The following is a 14,580-nucleotide window of genomic DNA, read 5'->3' as shown; positions in this document are numbered from 1 at the left end:
AACCGGCTCCAAGACGTGGGAGGAGGGGAAGCCTGGAGCTTAAAGGAGCTGAGGCGTCACCACCTGCCTTTGGGGAGACGGGCGGAGGGTGGCCAGGTTCCGGTGCAGGCTCGGAGGCCGTGCCAGAGACGAGGCTCCATCCCAAGAGTGATGAAGAAGTCACTGAAGGGTTTCAAGTTGGAAGAGGGGAGGGGGATGGTTAACTAATGTGATCTGAGATTAGGAAGCACCATGAGGCCGCTCTGTGGCGTCCTGGCAGGAGGCACAAACACATCCTCTCTTGATGACTCCGCCCCAGACTTCGGTGGTTTGGGGACACAGAACTGGATAGATTTGAGAGAAATTTGGCTTAAGACCAAGGCTAGCCCTGCACCACTACCCAGGCAGAGATGGGACAGGCAGAAACCTGAACTTTGGTCTGTGCTTCTGCTAACAACACTCAGAACATATTTAGTTTGGAAAAAAAAAAAAGGAGCCGATGCCTAAAGTAGAGCTCGGGGCTGTCCGCCCGTGGCGTTATCTGTGCTTATCTCCTCGACCTACTGCTTCAGTGACCGAGGGCGCCCAGCCTCCTTTCACCCTAATCACCCTTATCTCCGTAGAGCCCGAAGAAGTCAGGAATGCCTGGAACACCAGTCCCTCTAGCCCAACAACCAGCAAACAAAGATAACTTCCCCCGGCGTCAAGCCCAGCTTTATGACTCCTCCGCGGGCACAGAGGGCATTGTCTCAACAGCCCAAGTCGCCAGACAGAAAAGGCCAAGGCTGCTTGTTAGTTGACCTACTGGGACCGACCGTGACTCATCTGTTTACTGTGGAGGAAAGGTAACTTGGGATGCAAAAGCTGGCACCGTCTCCCGGGAGACCGTTCGTAACTGGATGTGATGGCACCGGGCTTCGCCTGGAAATGTTTCCACGGGCACAGACGCAGGCTGGACGAAGTGGGCCGGGTCAGAGCTCACAGCTCGGAGACACGAGCGAGCCCAGTGCAGAGGGACTGCGGTCTGCACAGCTGACCGGCTGTGTCAAGTCGCTCTCACTGTCTCACCGAGCAGCTTGAAGCCCGGTGACCATCACTTGTGTGTTCTCTGCCATTTACAATTTAGATGTAACCAGACTTCCCCGGGAGCGGACTTTCTTTCTCAGCAGAATAGTAGAGTAGTAACCGTAACGTTCACATCGCTGGCATATCATATTCTGAGGCGGTATGTCACCAGCTTACATACTCACTTCTAATTCTGCGACCACAACCTGGGTGCACCTGTGAGTCACGTGGGGAGCTCCAGCAGACCGACATCTGGGCCCGCCCTCCAGAAACTGACTCGATTGCTCTGGGCGGAGCGAGCATGGGCAGTTTAAGGCTCCCCAGGGAATTCTACTGTGCACCCACAGGTTTCACCATCACGACAGCTTCGATTTATAGATGAGGAAAATAGAGCCCAGAGATAACAGGGGATCTGCCTGCTCGGAAGACCAGGGCCTTTGACCTTGACTGGGTCTGACCACCAACCTTCTGCCCGATTGCTTTGCATACTGATTAGTGGGTCCTGGGGTACAGAGTTAGCTGGGAGAGAGGGGAGGCCAGGGCAACAGCTCTGTGAGGAGGAGGGTCCCCACCCACCGCCCCCTGCCACACCCTGAGCCGGCTGTGCCCCTCGCAGGGTGAGGATTCGTAAAGCAGAGGACCTGAGTGGGCAGACAACCCGCCTCCGTGGTCACTGCAGCTCCTGGACTCTGTCCAAGCCACAGGAGGTGTCCCAAAGTTGCCATTTGGCAGAACACCGAACAGGGCATGGCCGGGCGGGGGTGGGCAGCCCCGTGCACACTCATTTATCCTTTGCTTTGTCACATTGCTGCAGGAGATGACCACCCTTCCCCAGTTCCCGCTTCTCGGCCTGTGCTGTGTCCGCTCAGGGCTGGCACCGCGGTCCCCAGCCCCCTCTAGCCTGCACTGCTGGAACGCTGGCCTAACTCACGCGGGTCACCTCACGCGGGTCACCCTGATCCACACGCTGTCGAGTGGAAAGGGAGCATCGTTGGTTCTCGCTCTCCATCCCCAGCCGCCTTAGCCAGGACTGCCTGGAATGAACGCTGTCCCGTGGGGTTCCAAAGCCGCTCGCTCTCACTCCCCGCTGGGGAGGCACCGTGCCAGGCCCTCGTTCTCGGCCTCCTGCGATGGAACACGGACCCAGACAAGAAGCTGGGGCTCTTCGAGGTCTCCCCGCTCACAGATGAAAGTGAGTCTCCCCAGGTGTGTCTAGTGTCACCTGTGGGAGTGGCTGAGAAAGGATCACACTCTGAAGGAAGAACAAAGGAGGGGAGAAGTTTCTGGAATCTGAGGTGGGAGGTGTCTGGCCCTCTCCGTCCTTCAGATGGAAACCCCACTTTCGTATTTCCCACAGAGGCTTGGACTGGCCGCCTTCGTTCATTTATTTACTCAACCGGTGTGACAGGTTTATGGTGCTGGGGATTCTTCGAGATACAAGACCCTTTGCTGCCCTTTCGTGGCCCACAGTTCAGCAGGAGAGAAAGCACATGAAGAGTGAGCATAATGGCGGGAGCCCTGGTGCTGGGGACACACGGTCCGGAGGCGGGGAGGGTGGGCGTCCTGGGGCAGCAGCCCCCTGCTTGACGTTACTGAGTGCCCAGCAGGGTCAGCCAGGTGGAGAGAGGGGAAAAGGCTTCCTAAGTGGAGCAGGTGACTTCGGGGGAGAAGTTAGCCCCCAACAAATGACATTTGCTGCCCAGAGCTCAGGCCGGCTTAGCCGCGGACACTGTCTTTTCTAGGTTTCAGGGGCTCGGACTTCCGTCTCTTCGTTCAGGCCAAAGGCTGAGTCCGAAGTGCAACTGAATTCCTTGCTCCGATTTTTTTTTTTCCAGCAGGAACATGCCGTTCCGAAGGCCTGCCAGCCGCCCCGAGGGCCGTGCCCCAGAAGGCGCGGGCTGGGTCGAGGCGGCTGTGCTATATTTTGGATCAGAAAACATGACTCGAAAGGTCAACGATGCACAAAGCACAGGGACTGCACAAGGGAGTCATTCTTCTGCTTGGTAAGCATTATGGTTCCTAACACTAAGTGTCCTGTCAGGCCACAGCGGGGCGGCAGAGGGTGCTGGGAGCCGGGCGTACCTGGACGTCGGACCAGACCTACGGCAGGTCTCGAAGCGTCACGGTTTTGTACCTTTAAAATAAAGCTGAGGGAGTCCCCAGATCCGCCCGGGCGGTGAGAAGTACGCGAGGGGACAGAGAAGAGCACTTAGCCTTGGCACCGCAGGGGTGTCGGCGGGTGGCGCTCTGCTTCGTGGCTGCCTGGAGAACGGGTGTTTGGGCCTTTTGAGAGAGTGATGTCAAGGGCCGAGTCCCCATAGGACCCTTGAAGGAGCGGGACCCCCTCGCTCTTCCCGGAACTGTCTGCGACAGCCTCAGCGCTGATGCGTGACCCGGGGCCACAACCTCACGCTGTGCCGAGGGCCGCCGGGCTGCGTCACTGATTCCAAAATGGGACACAGACTTGAGATCACGGTGGCACCATTTTTTCCTTGGCTGTTTCTGTGGGGTGCGGGAACCCCAAGAACAAGGGAAAGCTGAGGCGCATATCAGCATGGCCGCTGGGCAGCTTCTCTCTTTTTTCTGAGATTTTCCTGCCTTTGGGGATTGCCGTCTTCCCGTGTCATCTTTAAACGTGTGTCTGGAGCCGCGAAAGCCCAGTTTCTAGTCATCGAAAAATGAACAATTCTTCACTTGTCCCCATCCTTTTAATTCCATTACCGTCCTGGGCCAAAGTTTCGAGGAGCTTTTGAAGACGTCTTGGAGATGGCTTCGAAGATCGTCACTCTTCCCATGAGCAAAAAATGCCGATTTCTTACGATTGTAAATCACTGTGTTAAAGGCTCACGGAGACCTCAGAGGAAAGCTGTCACCCTCCAGGACAGGGAAGCCTCTCCAAGTGCTGGGCTGGAGAGGATGAATCGTAACGAGCCCCGGGTCTTCCCAGAAGCCTTGTTGACCTCACGCCCCTCCACCATGGGGCAGAGCTGCAGCATCGGTGTGCTTATTAGCTGCCTACTACGTCTGCTGTAACCACAAACCGGGGGCTTAAAATGACAGAAATGTATTGTCTCACAGTTCCGAAGGCTGGAGGCACACAACCGAGGTGTTGGGAGAGCCATGTGCTCTTTGAAGAGTCTAAGGAGTCTTTCCTCCTTCTTTCTAGCTTCTGGTGGTTGCTGGCAATCCTCGGTGTCCTTGGCTTGTCGATACATCCCTCTTACATCCGTCTTCGCGTGGCCTTCTTCCAGGTTGTCTGTCTGTCTGTCTGTCTGTCTGAATTTCCCTCTCTTTAAGGACTCCAGTTGTTGGATTAGGGTCCACCTTGCTCTGTTACGGCCTCGCCCTAATGAGATCACATCTGCAAAGACCGTATTTCTCCATAAAGTTCCTCCACAGGTACCGGGGTTCGGGCTCCGACATACCTTTATGGAGATCACAACTCAACTGTCAGGGTTCTTGCTGATAACCCTCTGCAATGTTCTGTTTCTAGACTTAAAAAACAAAATGGTTGGAGAGAATGAGCCCTGAGTTTCTGAGACTCTCGACCATCTCTGGTAGATAAAGGGAAAAGCCAGCTATTTGAGCTGTTTCATGAAAGCACAAAGAAAAAGAAGCTTCTAGAAACAGATTTTTTAGGAGAGGATCCCTCGTAGAAACTTCCCACACTCCCGAGGTGACCCTCTCATTTCCAGTCCCCTCACCATAAAGCCCTTTTCGAGTCTCAAAGGTCGGTGACCCCAGCTTTGCCTTCAGGAGTTCCTACCTTTCCCCCAAAGTGGATGACTCACTTTGGGATCATTCTCTGCCTCTTCGAAACGTCCCGACGTGCTCTTCCTCACGCTCAGCCGTCGGATGCTCATTCCACGCCTCTGCTCAGTCAATCTATGCCGAGGACAGGGGACGAAGGATCGGGCCGTGGTCCCGTGAACCAGCGCAAAGGGTGCTGGTCCCCGGGTCCAGCGCTGTCCCCTGCTCCCCGGTCACGTCTTCCTCCATCACCACGACTTCCACTTTCCCCTTTTGGGGACAGGACAGTCGCTGACGCTGAGAAGTGTTTGTTTCTTTCTCTCTCTGCTGAGCGCATCTCCATTAGAGGATAAACTACAGCGCTTAGCCTAGTTATGCTCTTTGCCTTCTGAGTGGAATAGCACCAGTTTCGACGTTATCTTGTTTACAGTTAATTATTTTACGTTCTGGATCTCTCTTTAATAGCGGGGGGGGAGGGGGACAGAGGAAGGTTTGCTAATTCATTCTCTTACAATATTTTAAAAATAGGCCTTCAGAATCAAGCCCATTTTATTATCTCCTCTATTTTTAAATAGGTTTTTTTTGTTTTTAATGCTCATCAAATTAAAAAAGCACATTTAAGCACCTGTAGACTGTCACGTGATAGTGGGGGTGGGGGGAATCCAAAAGCAGTGGAGGCCACGGACGTATTTTAAAAGACAGCGCTTGAACATAAATCCCTTCCTCTCTGTTCCCGCCGTGGCCATGTCGCGGCCTTACTGGTCTACCCCAGAACTGTTCTAAGAGCTTCGTACTCGTCCCCCAGGCTCTTTGCCCTTCAGGCTCACCGTCCAGGCCATCGTGTTACAGGCCAGCTCAAAGTTTCCTAAATGGAACAGTCAGGTGCTTTCCTGTGAGGCCCTGCCTGACCTTCCTGAGACTCCACCGCTGTCAAATTGTCCTTTGATGGTCCTGGGGTGGCTTCGCTTCGTGCCTGAGTTTGGGTCCCTCTGCACCTCCCTCTCAGAAAACCGCCTCGTTGATTTGCCTGCACATCCTGTCCTTGTCCTCTGAATACTGAGCTGGAAACACAGTCTCTCCTTAGACGTGCATGTGGCTAAGCCGTCTCGGTGAGCAACCATTTTGCGCTCGGTGTCCCTTTGCCATTTAGCGATTGATAAGATATCTCTGGGCAGCATGGTGCCTCTCGTCCCCTCCTCCTCCTTTTCCCTGACAGTGCCACTTTCCCTCAGCGTCTCTGCTCCAGCTGCTTAGAGTCTCCTTTTGTCACAAACCCAGAAAGGACTTGATGTTACCGAGATGTTGTTCTCGGCTATAATCTATGTCCAGGCCCATTTTATATATAGTCGTATAGTTTTGTCTCTCACATTGTGCATCTGTCCTCATGACACACCTGAGCAGGTAAGGAGAGAGGGTGATGTTTACTGCACACCTACTGTGTGTCAGACACGGACACATCTGGACACATTTGAATTTCCCTCCAAACTTGTCTGGAAGTATTTCGATCCATACTTTCAAAGGAGGGAGCTAAAGCTTGAAGGGGGTTTAAGACTTTCTCGGGGACCATTTGATGCCAGATATGGCGCTGAAGAGAAAAAAAAAATGTGATGGGATGGAACTTTTTAAGACCAGCTCCTCAGATGTGGTGGGCCTCGGCCAGCCCTGGGTGCAGCGGGCAGGAGGAGCGGACACCGTGATTATGAGCAGCATCTCGAACGTTCCAGACTCAGCGTGACAATGTGATCATTCACAGCCTTTAGAGAGCATACCACACTTCCTTTAAGAACGCAATATTAGAGTTAATTGCCTGGTTTTGAGCAGGCAAGCACTGCAGTGTACTACGAGGGCCAAGGTTCAAGGGGAAGCGAACTTCCCTGTGGCATATTAAGAACAGGATAAATGCTGACAAGGAAGCAGAGATTTTTAAATTTTAACTCCAGAATTTAAAATTTAACTCCAAAGTCAAAAGAAGACTCAACTCAAAATGGCTGAAATTGGGCAGACACGCAATCTCAGATGGTCGCATGCGGCAGGATAAAAATGAATGAGCCATGTGCATTCATCAAAGATAGCAAATAAGCCACTCTGAGCGTGTGTCTGTGTGTGTATGTGTGTGTGTCTGTGTGTGTGTGTGTAGACGGGGTATGTAGGAACTCTACTTTCTGCTCCATTTTCCCGTGAACCTAAAACTACTCTAAAAAATAAAGCTTACTTAAAAAAATAAAACAAAATAACAACGACAAAGAGAATGAGCCCAGGCCCCGGTGCTGTCCGGTGGCAGGAGAGCGGGGAGCACGTGTCCTTTCGGGGTGCCGAAGCGCAGACACCTTGCTCAGCTATTGTGAGTTTCATCAACTTTTATTTTTCCAGTTCGCTTGCTTACGAGCACTGAAGGCTGCGAAAAGCGAGACATGGACCTGGAAGAGGAGGAAGAGGAAAACAAAGAGAAGCAATCGAAGGATGTCTTGACAGTCCACCTATGGAGAAATTAAAAGCTGGCTGTGTGTATAGGTCGCAAAAGCATAATGATCACGTGTCCCAGAAGAGAAGTTTTGCAGGACACTTACTGTTTGCTGACCTTGGGAAGCGGTTCGTGGCTCTAAATTTTTTTTTTTTTGATCATTTTTCTCTAAAATGAGAATAACAATAACTGCCTCAAATGGTTACGGTGAGGATTAAATAACATAATGTAAATAAAATTCTTAGCCCCCAAATCTATATTCATTTATTAAAACTAGATAGTGAGAGCCTGTTATGAGCTAGACATCGAGGATTCACTGGTGAACAAAATAGATCCCTCCTGGCTCATCGAGTTTCCAGTCTAGAGGGGGAGACGTGTCAAACAGGGAAACATAATTAATTAAATTGTGAGGAGTTCTGTAAAGGAAGAACTCAGAATGTTGTGAGCAAAATAACAGGGCCCCTGTGTAAGTGATCAACAAATAGTAGTTAGTTAGAGACACTTATTTTCAGCTATGACAGATTCGTCTCTATCAGATGAACTCTTTTATGAAGAATAGTTGGGGAAAACTGAATAAAATATTTAACAGAGAAATCTGTGTGAAGGAATACAGAGCTCCCGATGCAGCAAATGCGTTCACAGACAGGATTCCAGAGAGAAGGTAAATACAAAGAGGTGAGATCAAAATATAGTTCTATTTTCTCCTGGAAGCATCAGCAAGTTTATTAGTGGCTGAAGATAATTTTCAGCAATCTTATGGGACAAAAGTAGCATTTGTGGCCTGCTAAGGATGAGAGACACTGAGGAAAAAATCTCCGAGTTTTAGTTGGGAGCTTCAAAGAGCATCATTCCAAGAGTAAAGGCAGACTAGGTACAGACCAGCTCTCACAAAAACTAAAAGCAGCTTCAGCTTAGATTGGATGAAGACAATTGCCTAGCTTACCCATCTGGACGTTAGCCCCCACGAAGAAAATAACATCACCCAGGGCAGCAAATAATCCCTATAACTTTTCAGAGAAAAATGTTCAATAGTCAAGTAAAAAGAAATCTGCTATTCTAGGAGACAAACCAATGACCAAAAATCATTTAAAGACAATAGAAACAGACCTGTAGAGGATATAGATGCTATACAGATATGGGAGTTATCAGACACACACTTTACATATTGCTAAATATATTTAAGAAATTTGATGACAAGATGAAGAATTTCAACTGACAACTGAAATCTCTCTCTCTCTCTCACTATCCCTTTCTCTCTCTCTCTCTCTCTATATATATATATGTATATATATAAATATGTGTGTGTGTGTGTGAAATTAAAGAACTGAAAAATACAATAAATTAAGTGAAAATTCAATAAATGAATTATGAACACATTGGACATAGATGAATCGAACAATAACGAATCAAAATTTAAGTCATTAGGAAGTATGCAGACCGAATGACAGAGAAAAAGGGATACAAAATAGAGAAAAAGACGGTAAGAGATATACAATAAATGGAAAATTATCACATATAAATATATAATTATGGTGCTAGAAGAGACAAAGAGAATGGGCAGGGGCAATATTTGAAGAGAATTTTCTAAAATTAATGAAAGATTCAAGCCACGGATGTAAAAAAACCCTCTACATTCCATGATGGACAAACACACGTAAACTACAGCAAGACACACCATAATGAAGCTGTTGAAAACCAAAGACAAAGATGAAAATGTTGAAAGCAGCTAGAGGAAAAAATAAGACACATTATCTTCAAGAGGAACAATTAGGCTGACAGACGAATTCTTAAGAAAAATTATACCATCTTAGGTGAAAAATACTCCTTCCAAACTAAGATGTTTAAAATTGTCTTTCAATATTGAAGACAAAATTTACTAATTTTTCATTTATTTTTATTCTGTCTTTTTATTATAAAATAAAGCATAGATTTAGAAACCACCCAAAAATAAATGTACAGATTAATAAACTATTTTAAGACAAACACCCTTGCAACCAGCATAAAGAAATAGAATTTAGCCAGCCACTCAGAAATGTCTCCTTGTGTGCTGTCCTGATCATCATGCACTGACTGCCCTAAGGGCAACCATTACCCTTTCATATTAATTTCATTACGATTTCTTTCTTGCTTTCTATTTTGATTTATCCAAATATGCATTTCTAGACTTGTCTGTTAAAACGTTTATGTCATTAAGTGTCCTTTAACCTATTGGACCCCTCCATCCTTTTCTTCTCCTTAAGCTTTACCTGTTGAAGACCCTGGGCCATTTGACCTGTAGAATTTCCCAAAATTTGGATTTTGTTAATCTCATCATCAGGGTATGGTTCAACAAGTCCCTCTCTTCTCTGTGTTTCTTGCAAATTTTTGGCTGGATCCAGGGCCTTGAGTGCTACATTTTCTGGAGGAATTTGTCATCAATACCTGCAGTCAAGGGAATACACAGGGAGGGCTTTGAGCAAAAGAAAGGTGATGCTAGTGGATACCAAAACATTATAGGAAAAAATAAATAGTAAGAAAAAGATATGTATGTAAGTAAATCCAAATAAATATCGACTCTCTAAAATAGTATTCATAATATCTTACAGGGTTTTAAGTCTATGTAGAATTAAAACATATGACAATAATATAGCATAAACATCAGAAAAAAAGGTAAGTAAAGCCAAAACGTTTGAAGATCCTTTCATTGCACAGGAATTGATTTTAAAAGTCCTATTTTATATTATATTTTAATAAATCCAGGATTCATCGAATCTCTAAAGTAGCTTCTGAAAGAATACCAAAAGATTCTATAACTGCCAAGATTTAAAAAAAAAAAAAAAAAAAAAAAAGTAATAAAACCTACTTGATTCACCTAAAAGAAAGGAGAGAAAAAAGGGAATGTAGAATGAATAGTATGCTCTGGAAAAAAAAGTAGTATGATGGTAAATTTAAACTCAAATGTTACAGCAGTTACATTAAATGTAAACAATTTTTAAAATTTATATTGTCAGACTGTATTAAAAAATAACAAGATTCAATAATACAACACTTTCAAGAGATGTATCTTAAATACAAAGATACAGAAAGAATACAATTAAAAGAATAGAGAAAGATAAATCATACCAACCCAAACCAAACGGAAGCTGGTATAGTTACACTCATATCAAACAAAGTAAATTGGCAGGCAAGAAGAGACCTTTTAAAATGGTAAAAGAGTCAGTCCACCAGGATGATAAAATAGTCTCAAATTGGTCGTGTTTCATAATGTAGCTTCAGAATACATAAAGGAAAAATAAAATGACAGAATTAAAGGAGAAATAGGCAAAGCCACAGTCACAGTGGAAGCTTTTAAAAATACTTTCCACTGAGATTGATAGGAAAGAAAAACACAATGGTGAGAAACATCAGACGTGGACCCTGCCAGTGTCGAACTTGCATCAGAGTAAAGGAGACAGATAGTAATAAAATAAGCACATGAATGACAATTATGAGTTAACTGAGTGCTCGGAAGGAAAAGAAGACAGTTTTCTGAAAATGAACAGGACCTGGACTGCAGAAATCAAAAGAGGCTTCACTCAGAAAGTGTCGCTTGAAAGGTCTCATCTCCGAAAGATGAGTGACGGTTAATTAGGGGAATGAAGCAGGGTGCGGAGCATCAGACGCCGGGCTGTACGGCACCTGCAAAGACCGTGGGGTGGGAGGAGGCACATGAGTTTGAGGACCTGGAGAGAGGCCCGAGCGACCAAAGCACAAGGTACAAAGGAAAATAGCTCAGAGAGGCGGGCAAAGCCAGAGCATCGGGAATTTTATAGGCCGTGTGACGGATCTTGTGCTTTATGCAGAGAACGATGAGAAGGTGATCGAAAATGTCAAAGACAGTTCCTGTTATTATCGGGTTTACGTTTGGAAAAGGTCATCCCAGCTGTAGCATGAGAATGGATCGTAGAAGGTCAGAATCAGCAGAGGCGGAACAACTCAGCGGTGTTTACCCGATGAGGGATGACGGTGCAGGCGGTGAAGACGGAGAGGACTCAGATTCAAGAGATGCTGAAGAGATAAAGTCCACAGGCCTCGGCGAAGGGGTCTGCCTCGTGACCGGAGGCAAGCGAGACGTCAAGAGTCTCTCTTCAGGTGTGGCCTTTGCAAACGAGTCTGACAAGGCTGCCATTCTCTGAAATGAGAAGCACAGGCGGAGGGTCGGGTTTTGGAAGAAAGACCATGAATTCGGTTGGAGACATCTTGAGATGGAGGGTTTTTTTCTGTTACAGATTGTTCTATAGTCTGTCTTCTCGAGGCTCTTAATTGATTTTTCTGTGCGGAGTTTGGTTTGCTTTCTTTGCTTTTTTTCTCCCTCCAGCCTAACGTTTCAAAAATGCAATCACGAGCCTTGACTGTGGCTATTTATCATGTCGCTGCATCAAAATATTGACACTTGCCTAATTTGAACCTTCCCAGGGAGTAAGACAAACAAGAGAGAAGATGGAAAATTTGTTGAGGTCCCAGGGGTCCTTGCAGGATGTTGGACACTGACCCCAGTTGCAGTCCAAATGTGTCAGGGAACTTTCCTGGCTCTGGCTGTCAGAGGCCAGCGAACGTGGCGGGATGACTTATTTTGAAGATGCCGTGCAGGGATGAACAAGCCGGGTTTAGGGGATTGGCTCTCAATGCACGGGGCCGTTTCAGAGAAACACTCATGAACTCTTTCTTCATTGAAAATTAAATCTGTCAAGCACTTGAATCGGGCTTCATGTGAAGGAGAGGCTGATGGTCTCTCTCGAAGCAATTTCCTGCTCAGCTCCAGGGTGGAAAATGCTGTCTCTCTTGACCCAGGCTAGTTCAGATTCTGTTGGCGACGTTGTTTTGAAATTTTTTCCATGAGAAAAAACGCAGTGGAGATGACAACCTGTGTAGTGAATTCACTTCCAGAAAAAGGGAACGTGTATTCATAACTGTTTCTCCTCTTTTTCTTCTCCTATTTTTTATAAATTTATTTTTTTGGTATTGACCTAATGAGGATGTATCAGGCCCTTTTTTTTTTTTTTTGCAATTTTTCCCTCCTTCCATCCCTGTATGTTCTTCAGTTCTTTTGGTAGTAACTCGAAAGAAGACATTGAATTTTTATCTATTGAGATGATTAGAAATTTGATTATAGTATCTAACTGGAATGTGGTTTATAGATTAAATTAGGTTTAGATTTTTTTTTTTTAAGAGCACTTAAATTTTAAGGTTCTGCCCCATATCATTGGGGCTGCCTACAGTTTTAACGGTTGACGAACTGGAGGCAAGATCTGCTTCCTTACTTGGAATAAAATTTTGAGTTTTGTAACTGTACAAAGAAGATGAGAAATAGATGATTTATCACTATTCCAGTGCTATGAACCATAATTCGCAACTGTCATAATTATACTTGTCAAAAGAGGAAAAGGTGGTAGATGTTCAAGAAGTTGTTTTCTGTGATTTTCTGTATTTCTCTTTTGCTCGAGGTCATCATCTCAGGAATTTATGAAACAAAAGGCTACATACACGTGGTCTGGATCGAGGTGCATGAGCCACAACTTCACTTCAAACCAAAGTTACGAACACCAAAGCACCATACAATTGTATTTTTTATGATAAAGTCAATGAATTTAATGATGTGATAAAAATAAAATTTTGATAACAAGTTAATGATATGTTTCTGATTTATTCTTTCTAAAAAATTAAAAAACTTTTTTCTATTACAGTTGACATTATTTTATATTAGTTTCAGGTGTACAGCATAGAGGTGAGACATTTATATAACTTAAGAAGTGATCCTCCCGACATGTCTAGCACCCACCTGGCGCCATACACACTTATTACAATGTCATTGACTATATGCGCTGTGCTTTATTTTACATCCCTGGGACAATTTCGAAGCAGGGAGGCACGTAAGCCATCTGGTGGTCCAGGGCTCTCTGGAGGGCCTGGGATTCGAGATCATGTTTTTAATCCTCCTCACCCCTCATTACCCATAAAAATCGAAGTCCCAGAGGAGAAGTGCCCTGGTCAAAGTCACATGATTTGTATCTCAGAATTCATCTTATGAATTTTCTTCAGGAAAAAAAAAAAAGAGCCAAGAGCTTGAGCCAGTCTTTATTCTAAAGCACTAATCTGGCATAGAGCAGAGAGAAAGTCTCAAACAAAAGCACCGGGAAGAATTGTCCTGCATTAAGTCCCTCTCCACGGGTCCTGGGCTTCGAATGTGCTTCGGCCATTTTCATTTCCATTTTGGATTCCTGCAGATTCTGTGATTAGGAGGAAGCCATTGGGTTCTTGGGTAATCGGGGAGTGGAGCCGAGGGGAAGGAGAGCGGGGACGCATCTTAGAGCGCGTCTGAGCTCGCTCCTTGCTTTGGGCCCCTCCCAAGCTGATAACTGAGTCTTCCGCTCTTGAGCTGGCAAACGAGAGTCTCGGACTCGAGTGTTTCCCTTGCATGCTGGCAAGCTCTGCATTTGTTTTGTTTTCTTTTCTCTAAGAGAACACTTGCTTACTCTCCATGCGACCCCAAAATACCTATTGAGGAATATGCACCAAATCTACCTTTTCATAATTTATCACGTTATTGCTTATTCTTGAATTTGATGGATGAAACAAATGATGCAGAGTTTGTGATTAATGGAACCCCATCTTCACTCCGACCTCAGCTCATTAAACCGTGATTTCTATTTGTGCCTGTCATGTTAACAAGCAGGTCAGAGGCCTTCGTTTTAAACCTGGAGCTAAGCTGTTGATCCGAGTTGCAATATTCTAATTCATTCTGAACAATTATCTGGTAGAATAGCCTCAGGTTTCTCATCTGTAAGATGAATTCAGTGTTGACAATACTGGTGTTAAAATAACTTCAAGAAAATTGCTGAAGACTGTGACATATGACCTCGTGTATTCATAGTTTATAACGAAGAGTTTTCCCTACCAAAGAGAAGAGTTACGGGTTGCCCGTGCCATCGCTGGTAATTTATTATTCATGATTTCTAAAACTTCCAGCATTGCGGAAGGGTTCAAGCATCATTACTGGACTACATTTTGCTTTTGTGGGAATAGATAGCTATTTTTCACTGTCAGTTTCATGGGTAGCAAGAGAGCACAGATGAACGATTTTAACAAATATAGAGCAGTAGAAGACATATTCCAGGCTCTGTCACTTGTTATTAACCAAATGATCAATTTCAGCTTTTATCAGAACTGAGAATTCCCTGGACATAAAGAGTAAGCCACATACCTCTTTCTCACCAGTGCTCTGCTCTGTCACCCACGCAGAAGCGAGGGCCGGGAAATACTGAATTTAGTTAGCATTTTTATGCTTAAAGAATTAAAGAATCCACATC

General features: G+C 45.6%; 1 protein-coding gene across 3 annotated transcripts; it reads left to right on the top strand.

The window, feature by feature from the left end:
* Nucleotides 1-485: 485 nt before the first annotated feature.
* On the top strand, nt 486-7,342 carry LOC120614454 (uncharacterized). Of its 3 annotated transcripts, XM_039877353.1 has the most exons (6): nt 486-824; nt 1,859-2,250; nt 2,402-2,581; nt 2,880-3,047; nt 4,211-4,295; nt 7,165-7,342. In XM_039877353.1, the coding sequence occupies exons 2-6, from the start codon at nt 2,084-2,086 to the stop codon at nt 7,261-7,263; spliced, it is 699 nt and encodes a 232-aa protein (XP_039733287.1). In that variant the 5' UTR covers nt 486-824; nt 1,859-2,083; the 3' UTR covers nt 7,264-7,342. The 3 variants fall into 3 exon arrangements, 1 of the variants encoding a protein (XP_039733287.1); XR_005655987.1 differs by lacking the exon at nt 4,211-4,295 and having other exon boundaries at nt 1,859-2,236; XR_005655986.1 differs by lacking the exon at nt 4,211-4,295 and having other exon boundaries at nt 1,859-2,581.
* Nucleotides 7,343-14,580: the final 7,238 nt, after the last annotated feature.

Source organism: Pteropus medius, unplaced genomic scaffold (assembly GCF_902729225.1).
Source record: "Pteropus medius unplaced genomic scaffold, Ma_sr-lr_union100, whole genome shotgun sequence".
Taxonomy (NCBI): Eukaryota; Metazoa; Chordata; class Mammalia; order Chiroptera; family Pteropodidae; genus Pteropus; species Pteropus medius.
Note: the sequence above shows the minus strand (reverse complement) of the source record. Positions and strands in the feature narration are given on the sequence as shown.